Source organism: Abramis brama (assembly GCF_963993115.1).
Source record: "Abramis brama genome assembly, chromosome: 3".
NCBI lineage: Eukaryota > Metazoa > Chordata > Actinopteri > Cypriniformes > Leuciscidae > Abramis > Abramis brama.
The window spans coordinates 11,315,587-11,336,624 of NC_139965.1; the positions used below are offsets into that span (position 1 = coordinate 11,315,587).

Below are 21,038 nucleotides of genomic sequence, written 5' to 3' on the forward strand. Positions count from 1 at the left end.
GGGAACGCGACGCGATGGGGTCCTGACGTAGCATCACGTCGACCAATCAAAGAGTGCGTTTAAGCGTTCACCGCGACGCGACAAAACTAAAACGCTTCCGTTCGATAAATAGGAGAAAATAACCACAAGAAAATTTTAATATAAATACAATAGCTCGTAAAAAAAAAAAAAAAAAAAAAAAAATCATAATAATCTGAATAAACTGTAAGACCACAGTCCTGACACCATTGTTGGAATTGTTTAAATATACATTTGCATTTCGATATGATTTTGCGTATATCAAAGGCTGGTAGACTATTAAACAGCAGGAAAGTATTGTTTCATTTCAGATTTTCTTTTCTTTTTTTCAGATGTCAGAAAGACCACCACCTTGAGGCAGAACATGGTAAACGCATCCTATATACTGTATAAACATTTGCCCAGACGAGACGCCAAATATTTCACCTGTATTCATCTTATTCATTTCAATGCTCATCATGTTTGTTGCGTTATTATAGTTAAATGTAACGAAAACCATACAGTTAAGTTCGTTTGAAATAAAATAAGCGTTAAATGAATTACTATGAAGTATTAAACGCAAACGCGTCATTTTTAAACTGCGAGAAAAGGAACAACAAATCCCATAATGCAGTGCGTCGCGTTCCCGTGATCCCTCGCGCTTGAACGCGTTTGTGCCGTAGAGCTTCATCATGGCTAGCGACGGGCCGCCAGGCGCTGAATCAAACATAGATTTTAACACATGGAGCCACGGCGAGCTGCAGGCCAAACTGGCCGAGTTTGGTGCTCCTAACATGGGTGAGAATAAAACGTTTTGATAAGAGCGCTGTGACGGAGTTTAGCTCAGGTTTCCTCCGTTAGCTTAGCTAGCCTGTTAGCCTGTTATTTCCCTGTTGATACCCTGCGGGCCTTTAGTGCTCGAAACTTCGCGCTAACGTGTGCAGTTCATGTAAATAAGTCTAATTGATAGCTGTATTTGCGTTTATTCTGGTAAGTTAGTTAAAACACATGTGAATGTCGTTAAACAACTAAGTTAAGTCGTAGTGTGAATGTATCTGCGTAAACGGTTACTGTGATCGTATTTAAATGCAACAGTTTTCAAACACAAACTCACTGCAGTTACAAATCAGCACATAGTCCATTAAACTAATGTAAGCCATGTTTAATTCAGTCCAGTGTTGTTTGCCGTCTTCATGTATGGTTTTCTGTTCTTCAGGTCCCAGAGAGGAGCTCATAGACAGGCTCAAGTCGTTTGCACAGGTAAGCTATTCAGTTTTGTTTAAAACTGCAAATCTGATCATAACTCTTATTTCTTTGCCTGAGTGTAACTTTTATTTCGTCTGCAGTCTGGGATGATCTTAAACAAGCCGAACATAGCAGGAGGAGATGACAAGGTCATGACTACGGTACTGCAATGTGTCTTTTATTCTGTTTATTAATGTGTTTTTGGTCTAATTAGGACTAGACATGACATGCCTGAGACTATAAGTGTTAAAGGTTGTGCTGTGTGTGTGTGTCAGATGCCAGGTCTGCCGCCCATGCCCCCGATGCCCTCAATGCCCCTTCCGCCGGGCATGAACATGATGCAGGCCATGAATATGATGGCCGGCCCTCCACCGATCCACATGGGCATGGAGCCGCCCGGCATGATGCCACACGACGACAGAGCCGCGCAGGTGAGAGCCGCGCATGCTAACTCTGTGTGAAACCTTTTACTGTGAGGCAAGCTGCAGTTGTGTGGTAGATGATGGATGACTTTACTGTCAAGTTACACTACTGTTTATACTTGATAACTGCTGGCAAACTTTCCTATTAATGCTTGATGTACTTTAGGCATAAAATTGAGCAGAGACTTGCGAGACCAGAGTGATAATATCAGAACAGAAACTCTCAGTATCGTGTTCATTTCGAGTCAATAATGCCCACAGAGTCAGAGAATATATGCTGCATGGAGGTAGGATAGGTATAGTTTAGTTTAATTACGGTTATAACTTATTTGTCATTTGCTTTTATCCACTATTAATACAAGCCTGCTGTAGGGGACCGTGTCCGAATGATGACCAAAAATGTACTGATGAGTTTTATGAAGTTTATTGTACATGAAGCGTTAGTTTTACTCCAGAGATTCACTGTAAGAGCAGCTGAATAAACACAGTATAAGAAGTGCGCATTAAAGTCTTATCCATAAAATGCTCTCTGTTTTTCATTATCATCATACACAGTGAAGTACACAAAACACTTGTTACAACTAACAGTAAACAAATACATACACACCTTTTAAAGGGGTGCTTAATAAACTAGTAATGAACGAAGGTCTTACGGGTGTGGAACGACATGAGGGCGAGTAATTAATGACAAATTGTATTTTTGGGTGAACTATCCCTTTCAGAATACAGTGAAATAAAGGGGTCACATGATGACTGCAGTGTATAACCATGTGTGTGTGTGTTTAGGGTGATTCTCGGGGGATGGACGAGCAGATGAAGGAACAGGAGCTTCTCGAGCAGCAGAAACGGGTGAATGTTCGCTTATTACTGTGATGCTGTCTTCAAAAGAATGTCATATAACCCACACATTTAACAGCTATATGAATGTGAATAATTTGATATGCACTCTACCGTTCAAAAACATTTGGGTTTGGTTGATCAAAATTGCAAAGATATTTGTAAATAAAATTGCAAAATTGCGATGTAGATTGTGAACCATTAAAGTTTAATAATCTTTCGCCTATCATGTTCTCTCTTTTTGTTTGGTGTTTTTTTTTTTTGTGTGTATTCTTTTCACTCAGTGTGATTTAATATGATCTGTGTGTGTACTAATACTGTGTGTGTGTGTGTGTGTGTCTCAGGCTGCTGTGCTTCTGGAACACGAGAGACAGCAGGAACTTGCTAAAGTCCAGCAGGGGGCGCCACCGGGCCCCAGAGGACCTGAACTGGGACCCCGACCCAACCTCCTGCCCCCCATCCCCCCTCTCAGAGGTCATTCACCATGATGCTTTCTAACATGCTCAAACATCAAATCATGTCAACCTAATATCACATCATGCTGACTGGATGTGTTTGAATTTTAATAAGGATATATAATAGGCAAAACATTTTTCATCCAAATTTTGGTAGATTCAGGTAAATCTGATCTATTTTTCGTCCATTACGTCTTTCAGACTAGTGGAAAGAAAGCATCCAAAATACACTTAAGTGTTTAGTTTATTGCACTTTATCTATTTGCATCTGTAGATTTCAGTTACAATCAGTCAGAAATCTAGCCTGGCAACTCACCATAGACACGGCTCAATCCGAGGGGCGGGATAAACGTCTGTCTTTCATATTCCCTCTGCACGCAATAGGACAGCGCTTCAACCAACCAGAGCGTTTTCCCAACAGCGGAGCTAACGTTAGTTGATAGATTCAACTTTTGCCATATCTGGCCGGCAGAACTACGAACACATGTTCCTTTTTTAATAATGACTTAAGTGCCGTTCATTGCTCTTTTCTCAAAGAAAAACTTAACTCCAAGTCCTCCATAGTCACGGACAAAGCCGATTCGAAAGATGTTTGCCAGCAGCAGCAGCTCTTCTTTGTTTTCAAGTAGCAGGGAACCGTCGCAACTCTGTCGTCATTATGTTAAGCCCGCCCCGTCTACTCTATACACGACGTGATTGGCCTGATCCAATTTAGGTTTTTGCAGCTCGAAAGTCAACGGAGAGTTGCTAGACTGCCCTGGCTGCAAAATACATTTTGCTGCCGCTAGGGTGCATCTAGATTTCTAGGCTATCAGAAATCTCCACTTCAGCAGCTTTACACATTACATATTTACATTTACATATTAATATCTATATTTTGAAGGTTTTTGCAGAGGGGTTTGTTCTTATATAATTTGACTGATTTATATAACATTTCTGACAATATTTTCTGATTTATCGAGTGATTAAAAGTGACATCTGAAATCCCCTCTGGTTTTCACATTCAGATTTTCATTTTGTCAACAAAATGAAACACAAATTTTAAATCCGGCTTTATCAATATTCAGATTTCTGTAAATGAATGCATATTTAATTAGATATTGCCTCATTAGCCTATTTAAACTGAATGTTTCAGAAAACTTGTAATGCAAAAAATGTTTGCAATTTTTAATCAATCAACTGGGAAAGTATGATGATGTCTATTAGTTGCATGTTCACCCTGTTCATCTGTGGTGTCTAAAGGGACCGTTCACCTGAAAATTACAATTCTGTCATCATTTACTCGCCCTCAAGTTGTCCCAAACCTGCATGAAGTTCGTTCATGCGCTGAACACAAAAGAAATTTGAAGAATGTGGGTAGCAACACTTTCTAGTCCCCGTTGACCTCAATTCAGTCAATGGGGACCAGCAGCTGTTTAGTGGCCAACATTTTTCAAAATGTCATCCTTAATGTTCAACAGAAAACTTGAGGGTGAGTAAGTAATGACAGAATTTTAATTTTTGGGGTGAAGGATCTCTTTAAGACAAACCGATGAGATTGAAACGCCTGTAAATCTGATATGGATCAGGGGGATTTTTACTCTAATCATTGATTTGCTCCTGTAGTTGGGACTCAAGGTGGCCCGGCTCCTCCAGGTGTGTCTATGATGCTCCAGTCTGCCAATCAACGGCAGAAAGTCCCGCCCCCTCCAGGAGAGGACGCCAGAGAGGTGCGAGAGCCTTTACTTATGAATCTCTTTACTGATCTTGAGCAAGAGGAGTGGAACACGTGCAAGAATAATAAACTATACATTTCAAACAGACTTTTAATCATACTTAAAACTAGATCTGATGAAGTGGTATTCACCAATGTCGTATAGGTCATACCAATTTGACTCATGCTTTTTTTCTTAAAGGAGAAGACTCAACTCTATGCATGTTTTGTAAGATTCCCCTCTGTTAAACGCATTAAACCCAGGACAGTCCAATAAAATATAAGTAGAATGATCTTTTATGAAGTTATTTCACTTAAGGACTTATTTAGTAAGATTATGCCTGAAAAGATTTAACTGTTAATTAAAAAAAAAAAAAATATATATATATATATATATATATATATATATATATATATATATATATATATATATATATATATATATATATATATATATATATATATATCTCTTTACTGATCTTGACTTGTTTGATTTGTGTGTTCAGGCGTGGCAGGGTGAAGATGTTGGCATCGGGCCGAAGATCCCTCAGGCTCTGGAGAAGATCCTGCAGCTGAAGGAGATGAGGCAGGAGCAGCTCAGCGTCGCCCCTATAGGTCACTATGAGGAACTCATTATCATCAAACGCAGCCTCAATGTCACTAATGATCGTGTTTAAGAGATGAGAGCACTTGAGCACATCAAGTCTAATTACCAGTGGGAGAAACACTGAATTTACTTTGAGACTTGAATGTGAAAGCGGGGGCGTGTGAAGTGATAAAACCAATCTTTGCGATTAAGTCAATGCTGGTTTACTTATAAACAATATAGGAATGCTTGTGAAATGATTTCTCTGGCTCTTTTTTGTCTTTAGAGGAGGAAGATGATGACGATGAGATGGACTTGAACAGTTCCTCCGCCCGTGGAAATTCAGATGACGACGATGAAAGCGGTCTTTCTAAAAAAGACGTAGGTCTCCTCGCCTGTTTTGTCAGCATTTGCAAGTCTCTCATTGATCTAACTACAGGAGTCAACATTTGAAGAGGATCAAATCCTTTCATCAAAGTTATACATGAATTTTGAACAATACCTGTTCTTGTCTCAGGACCACTTTGAGGAACTTTTTTGATCCACTTCAAATGTTGACTGCTGTGTTTCTTCTGAACACTTTTACTCGATTCCTTCTCGCTCACTCGCTTGCAGAAAAACCGCAAGCGCAGGAACAGGAAGAAGAAGAACAAGAAGAAGAAGCGGGAGCAAGAGAAGGAGCAGGAGGAGGAGAGGAAGAAAGAGGAGAGCCGTGAGAAAGAGGCCGAGGTGGAGATCGAGTACGTGACGGAGGAGCCCGCCATCTACGACCCCAACTTCATCTTCTTCAAGAGGATCTTTGAGGCGTTCAAGGTCAGGAGCTTAACAGGAACTCCAGATGCTTCATTACAGGATGGCTAATGCTAAATTTACTTGGTATTTTGAGATAAGAAACTGTGCTTACTGTAACTTTCAAAGCTCAACATTTCCTACAAAGTCCAAAAATAACATTTCTTGAACAGAACTGCTGCAAAACATTGTTTGAAATGAGAAAGTATGAAGAGTGAAGCTTTTTTTGGTGTTGTATTTAGATCTTTGATTGACAGTTCATGACCCGTCCTGAAATATTATATTTTGATGGATTTGTCACTGAATGGTTTTCTATCACAGCTGACAGATGATGTGAAAAAGGAAAAGGAAAAAGAGCCGGAGAAGCCCGAAAAGCCAGAAATCCTTTCCTTTAAGAAGAAGGGATTCGAGCTGGAGAAGAAGGACAGTGATGACAGCGACGATGTGAGTTGAAATTCACCCAGCTCTTATGGTCTCCTGATGATGTTCCCATCTAACCCCTCCACTTCCTGTTTGACAGGACCTCAAGAAGGACTTGCCTAAGCTGTCCAAAAAGAAACTGAGGAGAATGAACAGGCTGACCGTGGCGGAGCTCAAACAGGTTTCTTGAGTATATTAAAACCACCTAAGAGTTCAGTGTTTAGATCAAAATGCATGTTAAAAAGACTTGTAGAATACTGGAAATGTCATAACTGTGCATTTTATTGTTCACTTGGCACTCAAATAACATGATCCAGTCATTTCAACATGGGAATTGTTGCTGTATTTAGTACTAATAGCAAATCAAATATTATTGTCACCAGGGTTTGACGTTCACTTTTTTGCTCACTAGCCATGATGGCTTGTGGTCTGACATCGATACCATGGGGAAAACTGCCATATAGAGGTTTTTAATATTATCTCATTTGGTGGCCGGTATATTAGGCTGCTGTCATTTTAAGACCACACAGACCCACTGTACTGTTTTATATAGCCAATATACTTGTCTCTAGTGCACACACTTTGGGTGTGAGCAAAATCATGCACAATATGTGCAGTCCCACGGCAAAATTCAAGCCCTGTAACATCAATATTCATCCAGAGCAAATGAAACGAGTGAGTAAAGGGTCGCGGGTTTGTGTGTAACTCGCTGTTGGAGAGATGAGACCGAAAGAAAGCGCAGCTGGTATTGTGTATCCTGCGGGAGAGGTTCAGATATTTCAGTATCTATGTATCAAAAAATCAATATTTCACACTACATTGCACTTAGTTTATTATTTCAGATGCCTTTTTAAAAGACTACAATTGAAAAATTGATATTATATAAAATTCAATCTGCCAAAGTGGCTGGTAGGAGTGACTGTTACACACAACTGCTGAAATACACACACATTTGACGTGAGTTAATGTCGAGCCCTGTCTGTCCCCCTTCCTCACGTGTGTCTCTGCCAGCTTGTGGTCCGCCCTGACGTGGTGGAGATGCACGATGTGACGGCGCAGGAGCCCAAGCTGCTGGTTCACCTGAAGGCCACCAGGAACACGGTGCCGGTGCCGCGTCACTGGTGCTTCAAGAGGAAGTACCTGCAGGGGAAGAGGGGCATAGAGAAGCCTCCGTTTGAGCTGCCCGAGTTCATCAGGAGAACCGGCATCCAGGAGATGAGAGAGGCCCTGCAGGAGAAGGTACCGCACACTGCCATACTATACCATCGATTTCTTTTAAAAATTATATATAATGCCTTTGTTCAGCGAGGACACTTTATGTTTATGAAGTGACTAAAGACATTTCTAATGTTATAAAAGACTTCTGTTTTAAATAGGCGCTGTTCTTTTGAACTTGCTATTCATCAAAGAATCATGAAAAAATGTGTCCTATGAAGCATCACAACTGTTTTCAACACTGATGATGACAAATGTTTCTTGAGCATCAAATCATCATATCAGTGATTTCTGAAGGGTCATGTGACTCTGAAGACTGGAGTAATGATGCTGAGAATTCAGCTTTAATCACAGGAATAAATTAGTTTACTATATATTCACACAGAAAACAGTTATTTTGAATTATTTCACAATATTACTATTTTCACTGTATATTTGATCGAATAAATGCAGCCTTAGTCAGCAGAAGAGACTTCTTACAAAAACAAAAAAATTACCAACCCCAAACTTTTGAATGGTAATATATAAAACTTTATTTAAATATGAAGTGCTTTTAATGTACATAGCTGTATAAAAATGTATTGAATATGTTCCTCTTGGCTGTTATTGTGCCGCATTTTTGCTTTTTATTGTGGTAATATGAATTCTTCCTATAATAATAATAATGATGTTTTATTCATATTGTGTTTTAGAGCAAGGTCATAAAACCAGAATGTTAAATATAGTTCAGTGCTTTGTGTTAGTTTTTGTCAGACATGAGCTCTGCAGTTGAACAGCATTGAGCAGATCATGGTGAAGAGCACCTCAGGGTTTCGTTCCTGTCTTGAAATGTGTCAGATGAGCTCATGAGGCCGTCAGGAGTGACACTGATGTGTGATCATTTGTTTGCTTCATCTGGCATCATCTTGTGAAGTTTCCACCCGAGACCGCGCTTGACTGACGTTTATACGATTGTGAAGCTGGTTATTTTAAACATTAATGTTCAGTGTTGATGTGTTTCCCGCTGCTGTCAGCTGACGTCTCTGTGTCCCTGTAGGAAGACGCCAAAACCATGAAGACCAAAATGAGAGAGAAAGTTCGGCCCAAGATGGGGAAGATCGACATCGACTACCAGAAGCTGCACGACGCCTTCTTCAAATGGCAGATCAAACCCAAGCTCACGATTCACGGAGACCTGTACTATGAGGTGCGCTGGCGTTACCTGCTCATTATAGGAGGAACCTCTTCATAGCTCCTAGAACTGGCGGAAGTTCCCGGGTTTTGGCGCGTTCGCACCGCAGGAGCTAGGAACGATTTTAGTTCTAGAAACTCCTTTAGGAGGAACTAATTTATCTCCTACTTCAGAGTCGGTCTAAACCAGCACTATAGGAACTACCAGTGACGTTAGTGTTCGCTGATTGGCCGAACGCACGCGAAACATCAGCACCCGCCATTTTTAAAAAGGCTGTGTAAACAGATTATAGCCTATATATTTACTCCACAAACTATCTCTACGAACATTGAAACAGTGATAGATGAGCCTCTTGACCTTTACGCTGAGGAGAAAATCCAACGCGACTTTGAGGGACCAATAGAATCATGATTATGTATTCCTGCTCCGCTAACATCACTGAACATCAACCACACGGCATACGCTAATAACTTTTCACACACTGTCTACTTTCTATGTATAATTGTTCTATCTAATAATGTATTAGACAGGACTGTTTGACAGATCGTAAACTAATGAACACGGAGGATGTGAGTGCTGTTTGTTTGCTCAGTCTCTGGCGTTCTCAGCGCCGTCAAAATAAGTCACTATAACAAGCGCCGCTTGCGTCACTTCACAGTTCCTACTGGCGGTGCGAATGCAACAGGAAAACGGTCCTATGGGAACCATTAGTTCTCTGGGAACCACCCTGGTGGCTCGTTCCTACTGCGAAAGCCCCTATTATGTCACTTTATTTGTTATGATGGCACTTTCTAAGAAAGAAACCCTTTTTGTTGTTGATATTCAGGGAAAAGAGTTTGAGACGCGTCTGAAGGAGAAGAAGCCGGGCGATCTGTCGGATGAGCTGAGGGTTGCTCTCGGGATGCCCACAGGACCTGTGAGTGCTGCTTTATCAGCTGCTTGTGCACAGCAAGTGTTGCTGTTGTGTGTGAAATTGCAGGAGAGCTCCTCATGCACCTCGACGCTCATGTCATTTCTGCTGTCTAATCTTAGCTGAGCTTTTCACATGTGTTTGTCTCGGCAGAACTCTCATAAAGTTCCTCCGCCGTGGCTGATCGCCATGCAGAGATACGGTCCTCCACCCTCCTACCCCAACCTGAAGATCCCCGGCCTCAACGCCCCCATCCCTGAGGTCAGAGACACACACACACTGGGGAAAACGGTGTTGAGGAATGTTGCTTTTATAAGTAGCTCTTTCCTATACATGCCTTAAACCTTGTAAAATGAACTATTTGTCACTTTTTAATGGACCGTATTAGATGCTTTTCCATTTTTTCTCTCTCTCTCTTTTAAATGGTAGTGTAATTGACTTGTAGGGTTTTAATTGACCTTTTTAATTGAGTATTGTAATGCTTTTTAAAAGTAATGCATTACAATATTGCATTAGTTACTTTTTTTGAAAAGTAATGTTACTTTTGTTACTTTCTCATCTGAGCTTGTTTGTTAGTTTTTGTTTGTAATTAAAAACACAGAGTTAGGATTAGAAGAGCTGTTGCCTAACATATAACATAAGAAACATCATAATCTCTGCAGTAATGATCCAGCCTATTTAAATCTAAGCAGAGACTTTTTTTATTCTGTGCAGTGTATTAAAAGAAATATTATAAAAATGTGCTTGCTTTTTTAAATATTAAAAATGTAAGCAACTATGGTATGAACTATATATGGGAAATTTCCAACGGGATTTTTAGGTCAATTTGAAAGTATTTCTTTGGCAGGATCGATACTGTTGGTGAGTGTGAGCTCTATTAAATATTTAAGTTCATACATCAATTAAGTTGGGAAGTTAATTAACTCAACATGTGGGACTCCAACATACAATTGTTATTTTTCACAATTAATTTAAAATGATGTAAACACTTCCCGCAGTGACATGCAAAACTCTGAGCCGTCATGTTTGATTAGAGGAAGCTCTTATGAGGAAGGAAGAGATTTTCCATTTGATTTAGTCAGTAATTGGATATAAAGTAATGCTTGTAACTTAACAAATGCGCATCCTTCTCCATTAGAGGATCTGATTTACATTCATGAAAAACCCTTCCACAATCTAAATGTCATGGCTGTCATAATGTTGATGTAAAGCTGAGATGTTCATACCGAGGTGTGTGTGTTTCAGAGCTGTTCGTTCGGGTATCACGCCGGCGGGTGGGGAAAACCTCCCGTGGATGAGACGGGGAAACCGCTGTACGGAGATGTGTTCGGGACCAACTCCATAGACTTCCAGGTGAGGACACTCACTTTTAGCTGCACATTTAAGCAAAGTGCAAAATGTTGTGAATATAGTCACATTTAAGCTCAGGAGAACAACTGTGTTCATGATAAACCACATCCTAAAAGTTGTGAAACCTGAGATCTGAAGATCAACTTACTCATGCCAAGAACTGGCTTAAAGTGTCGGAGTAAAAGAGCTTTCTCTGAGGCCGGTCCCACTTTATGGAGAAGCTTTCCAAACTACATTAGGGCTGATTCCACTTCATCTGCATTCAGATCTAGTCTTAAAACAATCTCTTTTCTTTGGCTTTTAATACATTGTAATATCTTATGTTCTTCTGTTTCCTGTTATCTTATGGGTTTATTATTTTGTATTTCACAGCAGATTTGTCAGCCTTGTTGCTGTTATTAAATGTGCTTTAGAAATAAACTGAGCTGAATCTCTTAAAGCAAAATGACTTATTGGTTTTATAAAACTGTTAATACAGAAAATAATTTAGGTGCAAGTTTTCATAAAATGTAATTGAAGTAAAGAACAGCGTTTCCCTAACCCTGTTCATGAGATGAAAAAATAGTTAAATCATAAAAATGTCAAATTAAAATGAATATAAAAACTAAATAAAACCCTTACTATAAAAGATTAAATATTTTATGTTTGCCTGCATGTGACGTGGGCATTAACCAACATCTGAGAATCACGAGAAATGTTCACGTTAAATTATTGAAATATTAACTTCAAATCTCAGGGGGACTTCAAGTAAATATTTTGGTTCAGCTGAGAGTTAAAATTTTGCAACACTGATCTGAAACACTGATATAAAACTGAAGTATTACAGTTTAAATAGTTTCATAATTAATGAACTGTACAACATTAACACTGTTATTTTCCTGTTTTATTAATGTGAAGCTGCTTTGAAACCGTATAAAGCGCTGTATAAATAAATGTGACTTCCTTCTGAAATGGTGACAGGCCAAAGCCGAGGAGGAGGAAATCGACCGAACCACGTGGGGCGAACTGGAGCCGTCCGATGAAGAATCATCTGAGGAGGAAGAGGAGGAGGAGAGCGACGAGGACAAACCGGATGAAACGGGTTTCTTCACACCTGCAGACAGGTGCCGATTCATCTCAGCCATTCAAACTCTCCGTCTCTGCGTCACTAGCCACGCTTCCATTACCCTTCAAATTGCCCAAATTGAAAATGCGCCCAATGGAAACGCTTCAATTTCACAAAAACTCCCATTTATCACAAAAAAGTTTTTACGCTCGCATGAGGAGGTTTTTCAGGCAATTCGAAAATAAAATATTTCGCAAAACTGCATTGGAAACAGTTTTTGGGCATTTACAGGTCAGCTGACGTAGATGACGCGGTGTGTTTGGACAGAATACGAGACAGTTCTTTATTAAATTAATATAAGACAGAAGAATTACAGGAATAATGGATTCAAAACCTCAAATAAATGCCACAATCAAGACCTCGAAGCAGATATGAGTGAGAAACACCCAGAAACTCCTCATATGAGCCGCTCACAAGTATAAGGGTCTTTCCTTATCATTAATGCTTGGATAACACACATACATCTCCTTCCATTAATAATAATAATAATGTCTAGTGCGGCGGCTGTGATGTACATAAACCTACCAACGTCCGTTGCCATGATTTTTGGAATGACTTATCGTGAGAGGAAAAAATGTTTGACGCATAACATCGGTTAATGGAAACACCGTCATTTCGCAATAGTTTTGTCAACATTTAGAAAATCTGTAATGGAAACGCGGCTATTGTCATGTGTTGAAGTCGTTAACGTTTCTTATTGTTGTTGTGACAGTGGCTTGATCACTCCGGGCGGATTCTCCTCCGTTCCTGCCGGCATGGAGACTCCAGAGCTCATTGAGCTCAGGAAGAAGAAGATCGAAGAGATCATGGACGGGTGAGTGTCTGTGCAAACACCAGATTTAAGCCCCGGAAATCACTAACTTAACCCTGTAAAGCCTGACAAATGAAATGGGCTGAAAAATCTAGTTTATTGAACCTTAAGACCTTATGTGTTTTGTTGTCATATTTGATACATCAGGCTTTTATGGCTCATATAGTGAGAATATGGAGCTCATACTCAAAAATCAAACAAACATCAAATTTTATTCATAGGCCCAAACTGCAGAATATTCAATTTAGTGCAGATGCTGATATTTATATGGCCAGAAAGTAAGATGAAATTCTTGTAATGTAATCAATGAGATCTTTATAGCAGATACTGACAGTGTATATATAGATATTAATATCTGCCAATAATGTTTTAGTAAGGAGATATTTAAGTGCTTAGTTTTATGGTCAAAGCTCTGTAGTTTTAAAACATAATGCAATACAATAATGCTTGAGATGAACAAATAAACATTCCTCAAAAGCCTGATGATCATATTTGATACTTACATTTTAACAAGATTTTCTAAAAATGATATGGGTAATGAAGTAAAACCTAAGCTGCTTTCAGTCCAGTAATGTTAATCTTGAAACATTACTAACAATATAAAAGTTATTCTTACATTTACTTTATAAATATTTTAATATGAGACTATATAGTGCACTGTGGTTTATACTTTTGAGCGCTCTGAGGCAACAACTGTCTCGTCGAGCACTTAAGCAGCGGTGTATCAGACACTTATATCTTATTTAACACGTGTGTGTGTGCAGGAACGAGACGCCTCAGCTGTTCACGGTGCTGCCGGAAAGGAGGACTGGGCCTGTCGGAGCTGCTATGATGGCGTCCACACACATCTACGACATGACTGCGGTACGTCTGTGTGTGAGAGATGGATGAGTGTGTCGTGCCGTGTTTCCATACACCTATTTTTATGCCAATTTGCTGGATGGAAACGCTAAGATGTGCCTAATTTCATTTAAAAAGCGTATGCGCTCAATTGAGCCTGATCAGTTTATCTGCTAAGACATGCGCATAATCTACAAGTGACACATTTACAAAATAAATCCCTCGGTGCGCAGCGACAAACTTGTGACTTTGCCTCGACAGTGGATGTGATTGGATATCTGGACTAGCCAGCAGACCAATCACATCGCACAACATCTCAAATGTTAATTTAGTTATTCAAAAACGCCTGAACCAAAGTCTGTCGTCAGAACGATCTGGTTTAATCCCTTCCAGAAGCGTCACATGATTGCGTTCCCAAACACCAGCATCCGAACGCAAGAGAACATGACAGAGTTTAACTCCGTTATGATGGAGGAAAAGAGTCAGTTTCTTCCACGATTGCAGCAACTTCCAATTTTATGTGCCAATTTACCAGGAAGGGATGATTTATTTCTCTTGAACACATGAGATGAAAACGCCGCTTTGTTTGTGAATGTTTTGTGATATTCCAATTACAAATTCCCGTGTTTTGGATGGAAACAGCTGTAGGAGTCTTCAGTTTCTCAGATCAGTTTGTTTTTAAACTCTTGGCATGTTCCCATCCACCTTTTTCCCTACGCTCCATGATGCTTTCTGCTAATTATGTGGGTAACTTCCATTTAAACCACACAAAATCTGCCAAAAAACATTTAAAATCCATGAATGCAACAATAAGTTCCCCAAACCACCCATAGTTTAAAACGCAGTAGAAAAAAGATGGATATACGAAAGCTGCAGGACCAAAGATGCACACTTTCCCTCATACATTTAAACCTAAACTATTGTTCATTAAAAAACATTTGCCTCGTTCTGCATCATCTTCCCATTGATGTCAAACCCAGAGACACGAGATGAACCCGTGCTTGCTGAGCCAAACATTTGTATTTTGTATGGTAATCATTTCGCCTCAGTTGTTTTACACGCTCGTATCCCAGAGTTCTCTCTGTCTGGTGGGTTCAGGTGTGGCAGATAACCTTCCCAGGCCTCTGATAACAGAACGACCTGCGCCGCATCTGTCACAGCCGTCACATGCTAATGACTCCATCCATATGGGACTCGTTTGCGTTTCGACGACAGCGAGAATATAAACGATGTGCCGTGACGCGCAGAAGCCGGCAGCTGCCCGTGGAAATGTCAGCTATAAAGCGTTAATGCCACTGCTGATATATCTGTGCAGCTGTTTGCGAATGTGAAATGAATGAGATTTTGATGTGACCTTGGCTGGATCAGTTGCGGTTTAAAAGACAATTAATATTCAGTGGCCAAAAGTGCTCTCAATGACCATTCAAGTGCGATTAGCCCTCATCCTTCCCTCGCGTTTTGTAACAAATCCTTCCCTTGCGATGCCCAAAAATAAGATTTAATTTTTTTTTTTTTTTTTTTAAAGCTTATTTTATTTCATTTTGCAATGCAATTTTTTGGGAGTTTTTTTTTTTGGGGACATTTAATTTTTAAATGACTAGATTTGATCAATAAATAATTAGTAATTTAAGCACATTCCTCACAGTCTTTCAACTTTTAAATTCTAAATAACTCACTATTTCACACATAACCCTTTTAAGTCAGCTCAAAAACCTTACATTGGGTGTCTTTGCCGACCTCTTGTGGAAAAATATAACACATTTCATGAGTCTAGATGTCCTTATATCTCTATATGGAGCAAGTGAGCTGTTCCACTGGGTCCTAAAGTCAGTTTGTCTTCAGTGTGCATTCAGATACACATGTGGACATAATAAAATTATTTTTTGGTAAAGTTTTAGCATTTTTAGTTTGAATTTTGAGCATTTTTATGTTTTTCTATGTGTACTGAAGCGTTCCTCGCATTCCTATGGGGGTCAAATTGACCCGTGAGGGAAGGATTTGTTACTTTTTGAGATTTTCAACCACAAAACTCCTCGAGTCCTTTACGTTTTATAAGAGCTGTTTTGAGGGAAGAGCAAAAAACTGAACTTGGTTAATGAGACACATGATATGTCTGCCTCTCTCAGACGGTGACGAGCCGTAAGGCCGGGGTGACGGCGCTGGGCGGAGACTCTCAGGCGGTGGAAGTGGCGCTGGCCCCCGAGGAGCTGGAGCTCGACCCCATGGCCATGACGCAGAAGTACGAGGAGCACGTCCGGGAGCAGCAGGCGCAGGTGGAGAAGGAGGACTTCAGCGACATGGTGGCCGAACACGCCGCCAAACAGAAGGTGAGCTCAAATACTGCAGCCGGTCACAAGCCAAACTCGTATACATCACTGCAAAAACAAAGAAACAGGAAAATATTTTGCATTATTGCATTAAATTAAGTCTGTTAGGATTTTTTGGGGGTATTTCATGGTCATTCTCATTAGATTAATTAAATTACAGTCTATACAGAAATACATAAAACGTATATATATTATTAAAATGTATTATTTTGCCTGTGATATTCCTCATTTGTAAGATATAAATGTAAAATCAGCCTAGAATTAAATGGAAAAACGTTGCCATGATGTATTAATTTATATAGATATCTATCTATCTATAAATTGTTTATTTACATTTATAATATAAAAATAAAATTACAATTCAAAAAATGTATAATAATAAATTGTATTTATTTAATTATTATTTTCACAATTACACAAATCGCAATCCTAATAGACTGTCTTCATGCCACATTTTCGTAATTTTTTTTTATAAATGTAACCTGTGCATGATATTGAAAGGTTTTGCTGAGGATGCCATGTAATAAAACTGTACGAATTTCAAAATCGCAATATTAACGAGGAACTAAATGGGACACATTAAAAATGCAGTAGTTCTAGGAGAGCCCCTTTAAACGCATCTGATCAAATGAGATGTTTGATGAACCATCTTTTTCCTGTTTGTAAATGTTTAGTGTTTACACGTGTTCCCTAAAGCCTTCCTCTCCTCTGTTCCTGGCAGCAAAAGAAGCGCAAGGCTCAGCCGCAGGACACGCGCTCCGGGGCCAAGAAGTACAAAGAGTTCAAGTTCTAGTCCTGCCGGAGACGCTCTCCTTCTTTCTGCTTCTTTTTATCTGCTGATGCGCTGTAGAAGCGCACTCATGTTTGTGCGTTACGTTACAGTTAGTGACGATTTTCATTTATGCTCAATGTTTTTGTAAATAAAATGGCCGTCAATGACAAGCTGTTGTTAGAGTTTTTATTTAACGTTTCATCCACCTCGTTTAGGTTTAACTGCTTATGAAAGCTAGTCTGTTTATGGTTTCACCTGCTAATATCTGAAATATGGTGTATTTATATGTAGCATTCCTATTGTCCTAAAAAACATGGAAATATCAGTTTTGTAAGATGGAAAATTTCTTCTTAAAATGTAAATGTATCATGGAAATTTCAACGACTGATTTTTTCTTTTTTTTCTTTCTTGAAATTAATCTTTGTGAGTGTAAACTTGAACATGATTTCTTTTAAATCCTTAGTCATTAACCTTGAACAACTGCAAACATTGTGGTATTTATTGTTCTGTAGTTCTGGGATCTCTGAATATAATTTTTATTTATTCTATGAAAATGATTTGAAAAAAATCAATATATTAAGTATTCAATAATTGCATCCTAAACTCATCTATGATCACTAAAATTACATATTTTAAGGCAAGAAAAAACATTTAAATATCTTGAATGTAACTCGACACCCTTGCTTCATTTAGTATATGTGGTTCTATGAATATGCAAATGAGCCCCGCCCCCACTCACTCACTCAGCTCAGAGATCCACTCGTTGACGATCACAAGTTGATCTGGGGTGCGTTTCCCGAAAGCATCGTTGGCCAACTATGGTCGTAAGTTCATCGCAATGTCCATTGAACTCTATTGGTAACGAGGGAACTTGCGACCATAGTTGGCTAACGATGCTTTCGGGAAACGCACCCCTGATTGGTTACAAGGTAGTTTGTGACGTCAGAAACACCAGCGATTTCAAAGCGTGTTTTTGAGACTGTCTTTGGTTCACTGCAGTTTTAAGGACAAAATACTCAGCAATGGTGTCGACTTATGCTTTAAGACAAATCATGTGTAAATTCATATTAAACATCACATAGACATAAACGACATTAAAAGCTTGATTTTCACCACAGGGACTTTAACCGAATCCGTGATTTTGAGGTGTGCAGTGACGCGCTCAGGCCAGCAGGGGGCGAGGGAGAGAGAGAGTCTGACCGTCACCTGATGTCTGGGATTCGGTTTGACCTACATAAAACTTTCACCGACAAACAAAGAGTCAAATATGCTTTCTCAGACAATAACACACTCGTTTCCCCCCAAACACGCAGTCTGAATGAGCTGAAACACTGCGTCCACGGGCAAGATTCAGTGTGACTTCATTAAAGACTGATATCATCTCAGGCCTTCCTTTGTTCAGTGGATTGAGGAGGAACTGGAGGGATTGTCTTGTTCAGGAAGGTGTGCTGTGGAAGCGGGCTTTGCACTCTCGTCTCCTCATGGAAGGCCATTTCTGCCACACAAGAAAAAACGGGGGGAAATGTTGGTAAATTGCAATTATGACACAAATCATAAGACGCTAAATCATAGACAACATATTAACTAGAAAATATGAGCTAAGTCAGTTATAGCATAAGTCACAATTATTATGAGTCATAATTGATTTTTTTTTTTTTTTTTTTGCATTGTAATAATGTAAACGTTTTATCTCAGTTTAGAAATCGTCAATTATAACCATAATTTTGATATGTCATGGTTGACTCACATAGTTTCAACATTTCATAATTATGACTTAGTATCTCAGTTTCGACATTTTATGTCATGGTTGACTCATCATTTTAACTCATTAAGATTTTTTTTGAGATCATGACAAAACTAAAAAATTATCATTTAAAATTATTTGTCAATCATGACAAAGTCAGAATTTCGACTTGTCAATTATGACTTGGTGTCATAATGTCATTTTAGTATTTCATAATTTTTACTTATGTCATGATTAATTATCTCATAATATTTAACTTTTTGACATATTTCGATCTCATAATTTCAACTTTTTATTATAAATATGACAACTTAATTTTGATGTTATGTAATGGTTGACTTTTTATTGTATTATTTCAACTTTTTATCATTACAACTTAATTTCTCAATTTTTACAAATCAAAACGATGAGATAAAAAGTCAATCATGACATAAAAAGTCAAAATTATGTGAAATGACTTATCTCATAATGTCAACTTTTTATGTCAGAATTTCGACTTATGATAATGTCAATTTCATCTTAGTATCTCATAATTTTGACGACTTCTGTCATGATTGACTTTTTCTCTCATAATTCAACTTTTAATCATAATTACGACTTAGTATCTCAATTTTGACATTTTATGTCATGGTTGACTTTTTATGTCAGAATTTTGACTTTTTATGTCATAATTATGATCTAGCAATCATGCTTTTTCTTCTTATGTGGCAGAAATGGTCTTCCATGCATTTGAAATAAAAATCTACACAGTCTAACTTTTCATAGTTTTAAACTTTAAGGAGCAGCATTGCATGACTAAAATTGTGATGCACACCAGTAAATGAAGTGTTTTTAAAGGCAGCTTGTAATGACTCAACTTATTAGTGGTTGATTTGAATATCCACAGGCGTGGGTTCCTACCTTCCGTTTCAACTGTACAACATCATCAGCGTTCTTCAGGCTGCGCTCATTAAAAGATGAAGTCATGAACGCGCCGAAAGCTGGAGGCAAACACACACACACACACACACACAGGAGAAAGCCAGCAGTGTCATGCATTGGTCAGCATCAGCCGGGTCGTGTTTCTCTCCATCACACACACCCACAGGGGTTAATGAGTCTGATAAATATAGATGTGCTTTCATCATCACCAGCCTCTGTGTGGGTTTCCCAACGCCTGCTTACTTGACAAATAATATCCCGTTTGCCTGGAACTGTGTGACTAAACAACTATTTCAAATGTGAGAAAAGCTTTTTATAGTTTATATATGTATTTAGTGATTTCTGAGAAACACTGTTGATGTTTGAAATCAACCCAAACAAACAAACACACCCCTTCCTTCATTGCCCCGCCCCTAAAATGCACAACAACACAATGCAAGAGTGGATGTCTCTTTATCATTGCTGGAGCAAAGCAAAATAAAGCGAAGATGACGAACGAACAACAAAGAAGAACAAAAAATGAACACAGTACACACTCGCCAGCAGCTCCAGACAAACAATGACACTCAGACTGTCCTGTTACTATAACTAACATCACAACAACAGCATCTTGGTCATGAGAAACGACAAAACAAATGTCACTCGTGTATGAAGTATCGGCGTCCATTTTCGCCTTCCCGCTTCTGTCTCTCCAGCGCTGGAAAGCTTTTCTAATATAAATGCGGGTCCTAAAGCTCTTGCCTGATCATAACCCTTCTTTTCCCAGTGAAATTCCTCTGAGCTTTCTCTTTTCTAATGTCTCTCAGCCATCTCTCTTTCTACAGTCTGTCTTAAAATTTCCCTCTTGCTCTCTCTCTCCGCCCCATAATGAGTGGACACGCCCCCTAATGCTGATTGGCTCTCACTCTCTCCTCCCCCATCATGAGGGGACACGCCCCCCTACTGCTGATTGGCTCACTCTCTCCTTACCCATTATGAGTGGACACGCCCCCTACTGCTGATTGGCTCAATCCCTCTCTCTCCTCCCCCATCATAAGTGGACACGCCCCCTACAGCTGATTGGCTCACTCTCTCTCCTCCCCCATCATGAGTGGACACGCCCCCTACTGGTGATTGGCTACAGGAGTGTTGTGCTGATCGGTCTGATCCACTTTCAACAGCATTTTTCAGAAATTGCTTACTGCAATTTTAACAGTAAAGGTTCTTTATTGGCATTTATAGTTCCATATAGAACCTTTCTCATCCATGGAACAGAGGTTTTGTGTGAAAAAAGGATTATTTATAATGTTCTTCACACTAAGAAAAAACTTCTATGGCATCGCTGTGAAAAAAAAAAAAAAAAAAGACCTTTTGGAACCTTTTTTAAGGGTGTACCTACTTATTCCCAGCACATGCGACTCACTTAATCTCAGCGGTGGCTTGTTATGA

At 39.2% G+C, this 21,038-nt stretch overlaps 1 protein-coding gene across 1 annotated transcript; it reads left to right on the forward strand.

The window, feature by feature from the left end:
• The first annotated feature begins 632 nt into the window (after positions 1-632).
• On the forward strand, positions 633-17,115 carry sf3b2 (splicing factor 3b, subunit 2). Its single transcript, XM_084109344.1, has 22 exons — positions 633-795; positions 1,214-1,257; positions 1,344-1,403; positions 1,518-1,673; positions 2,451-2,513; positions 2,846-2,975; positions 4,562-4,665; positions 5,156-5,264; positions 5,522-5,616; positions 5,851-6,048; positions 6,346-6,468; positions 6,545-6,625; positions 7,456-7,683; positions 8,696-8,845; positions 9,657-9,746; positions 9,894-10,001; positions 10,986-11,093; positions 12,051-12,193; positions 12,908-13,009; positions 13,771-13,870; positions 15,973-16,173; positions 16,895-17,115. Exons 1-22 carry the CDS (start codon positions 690-692, stop codon positions 16,964-16,966), a joined length of 2,571 nt encoding a protein of 856 aa, XP_083965470.1. The 5' UTR covers positions 633-689; the 3' UTR covers positions 16,967-17,115.
• The last annotated feature ends 3,923 nt before the right edge of the window (positions 17,116-21,038 follow it).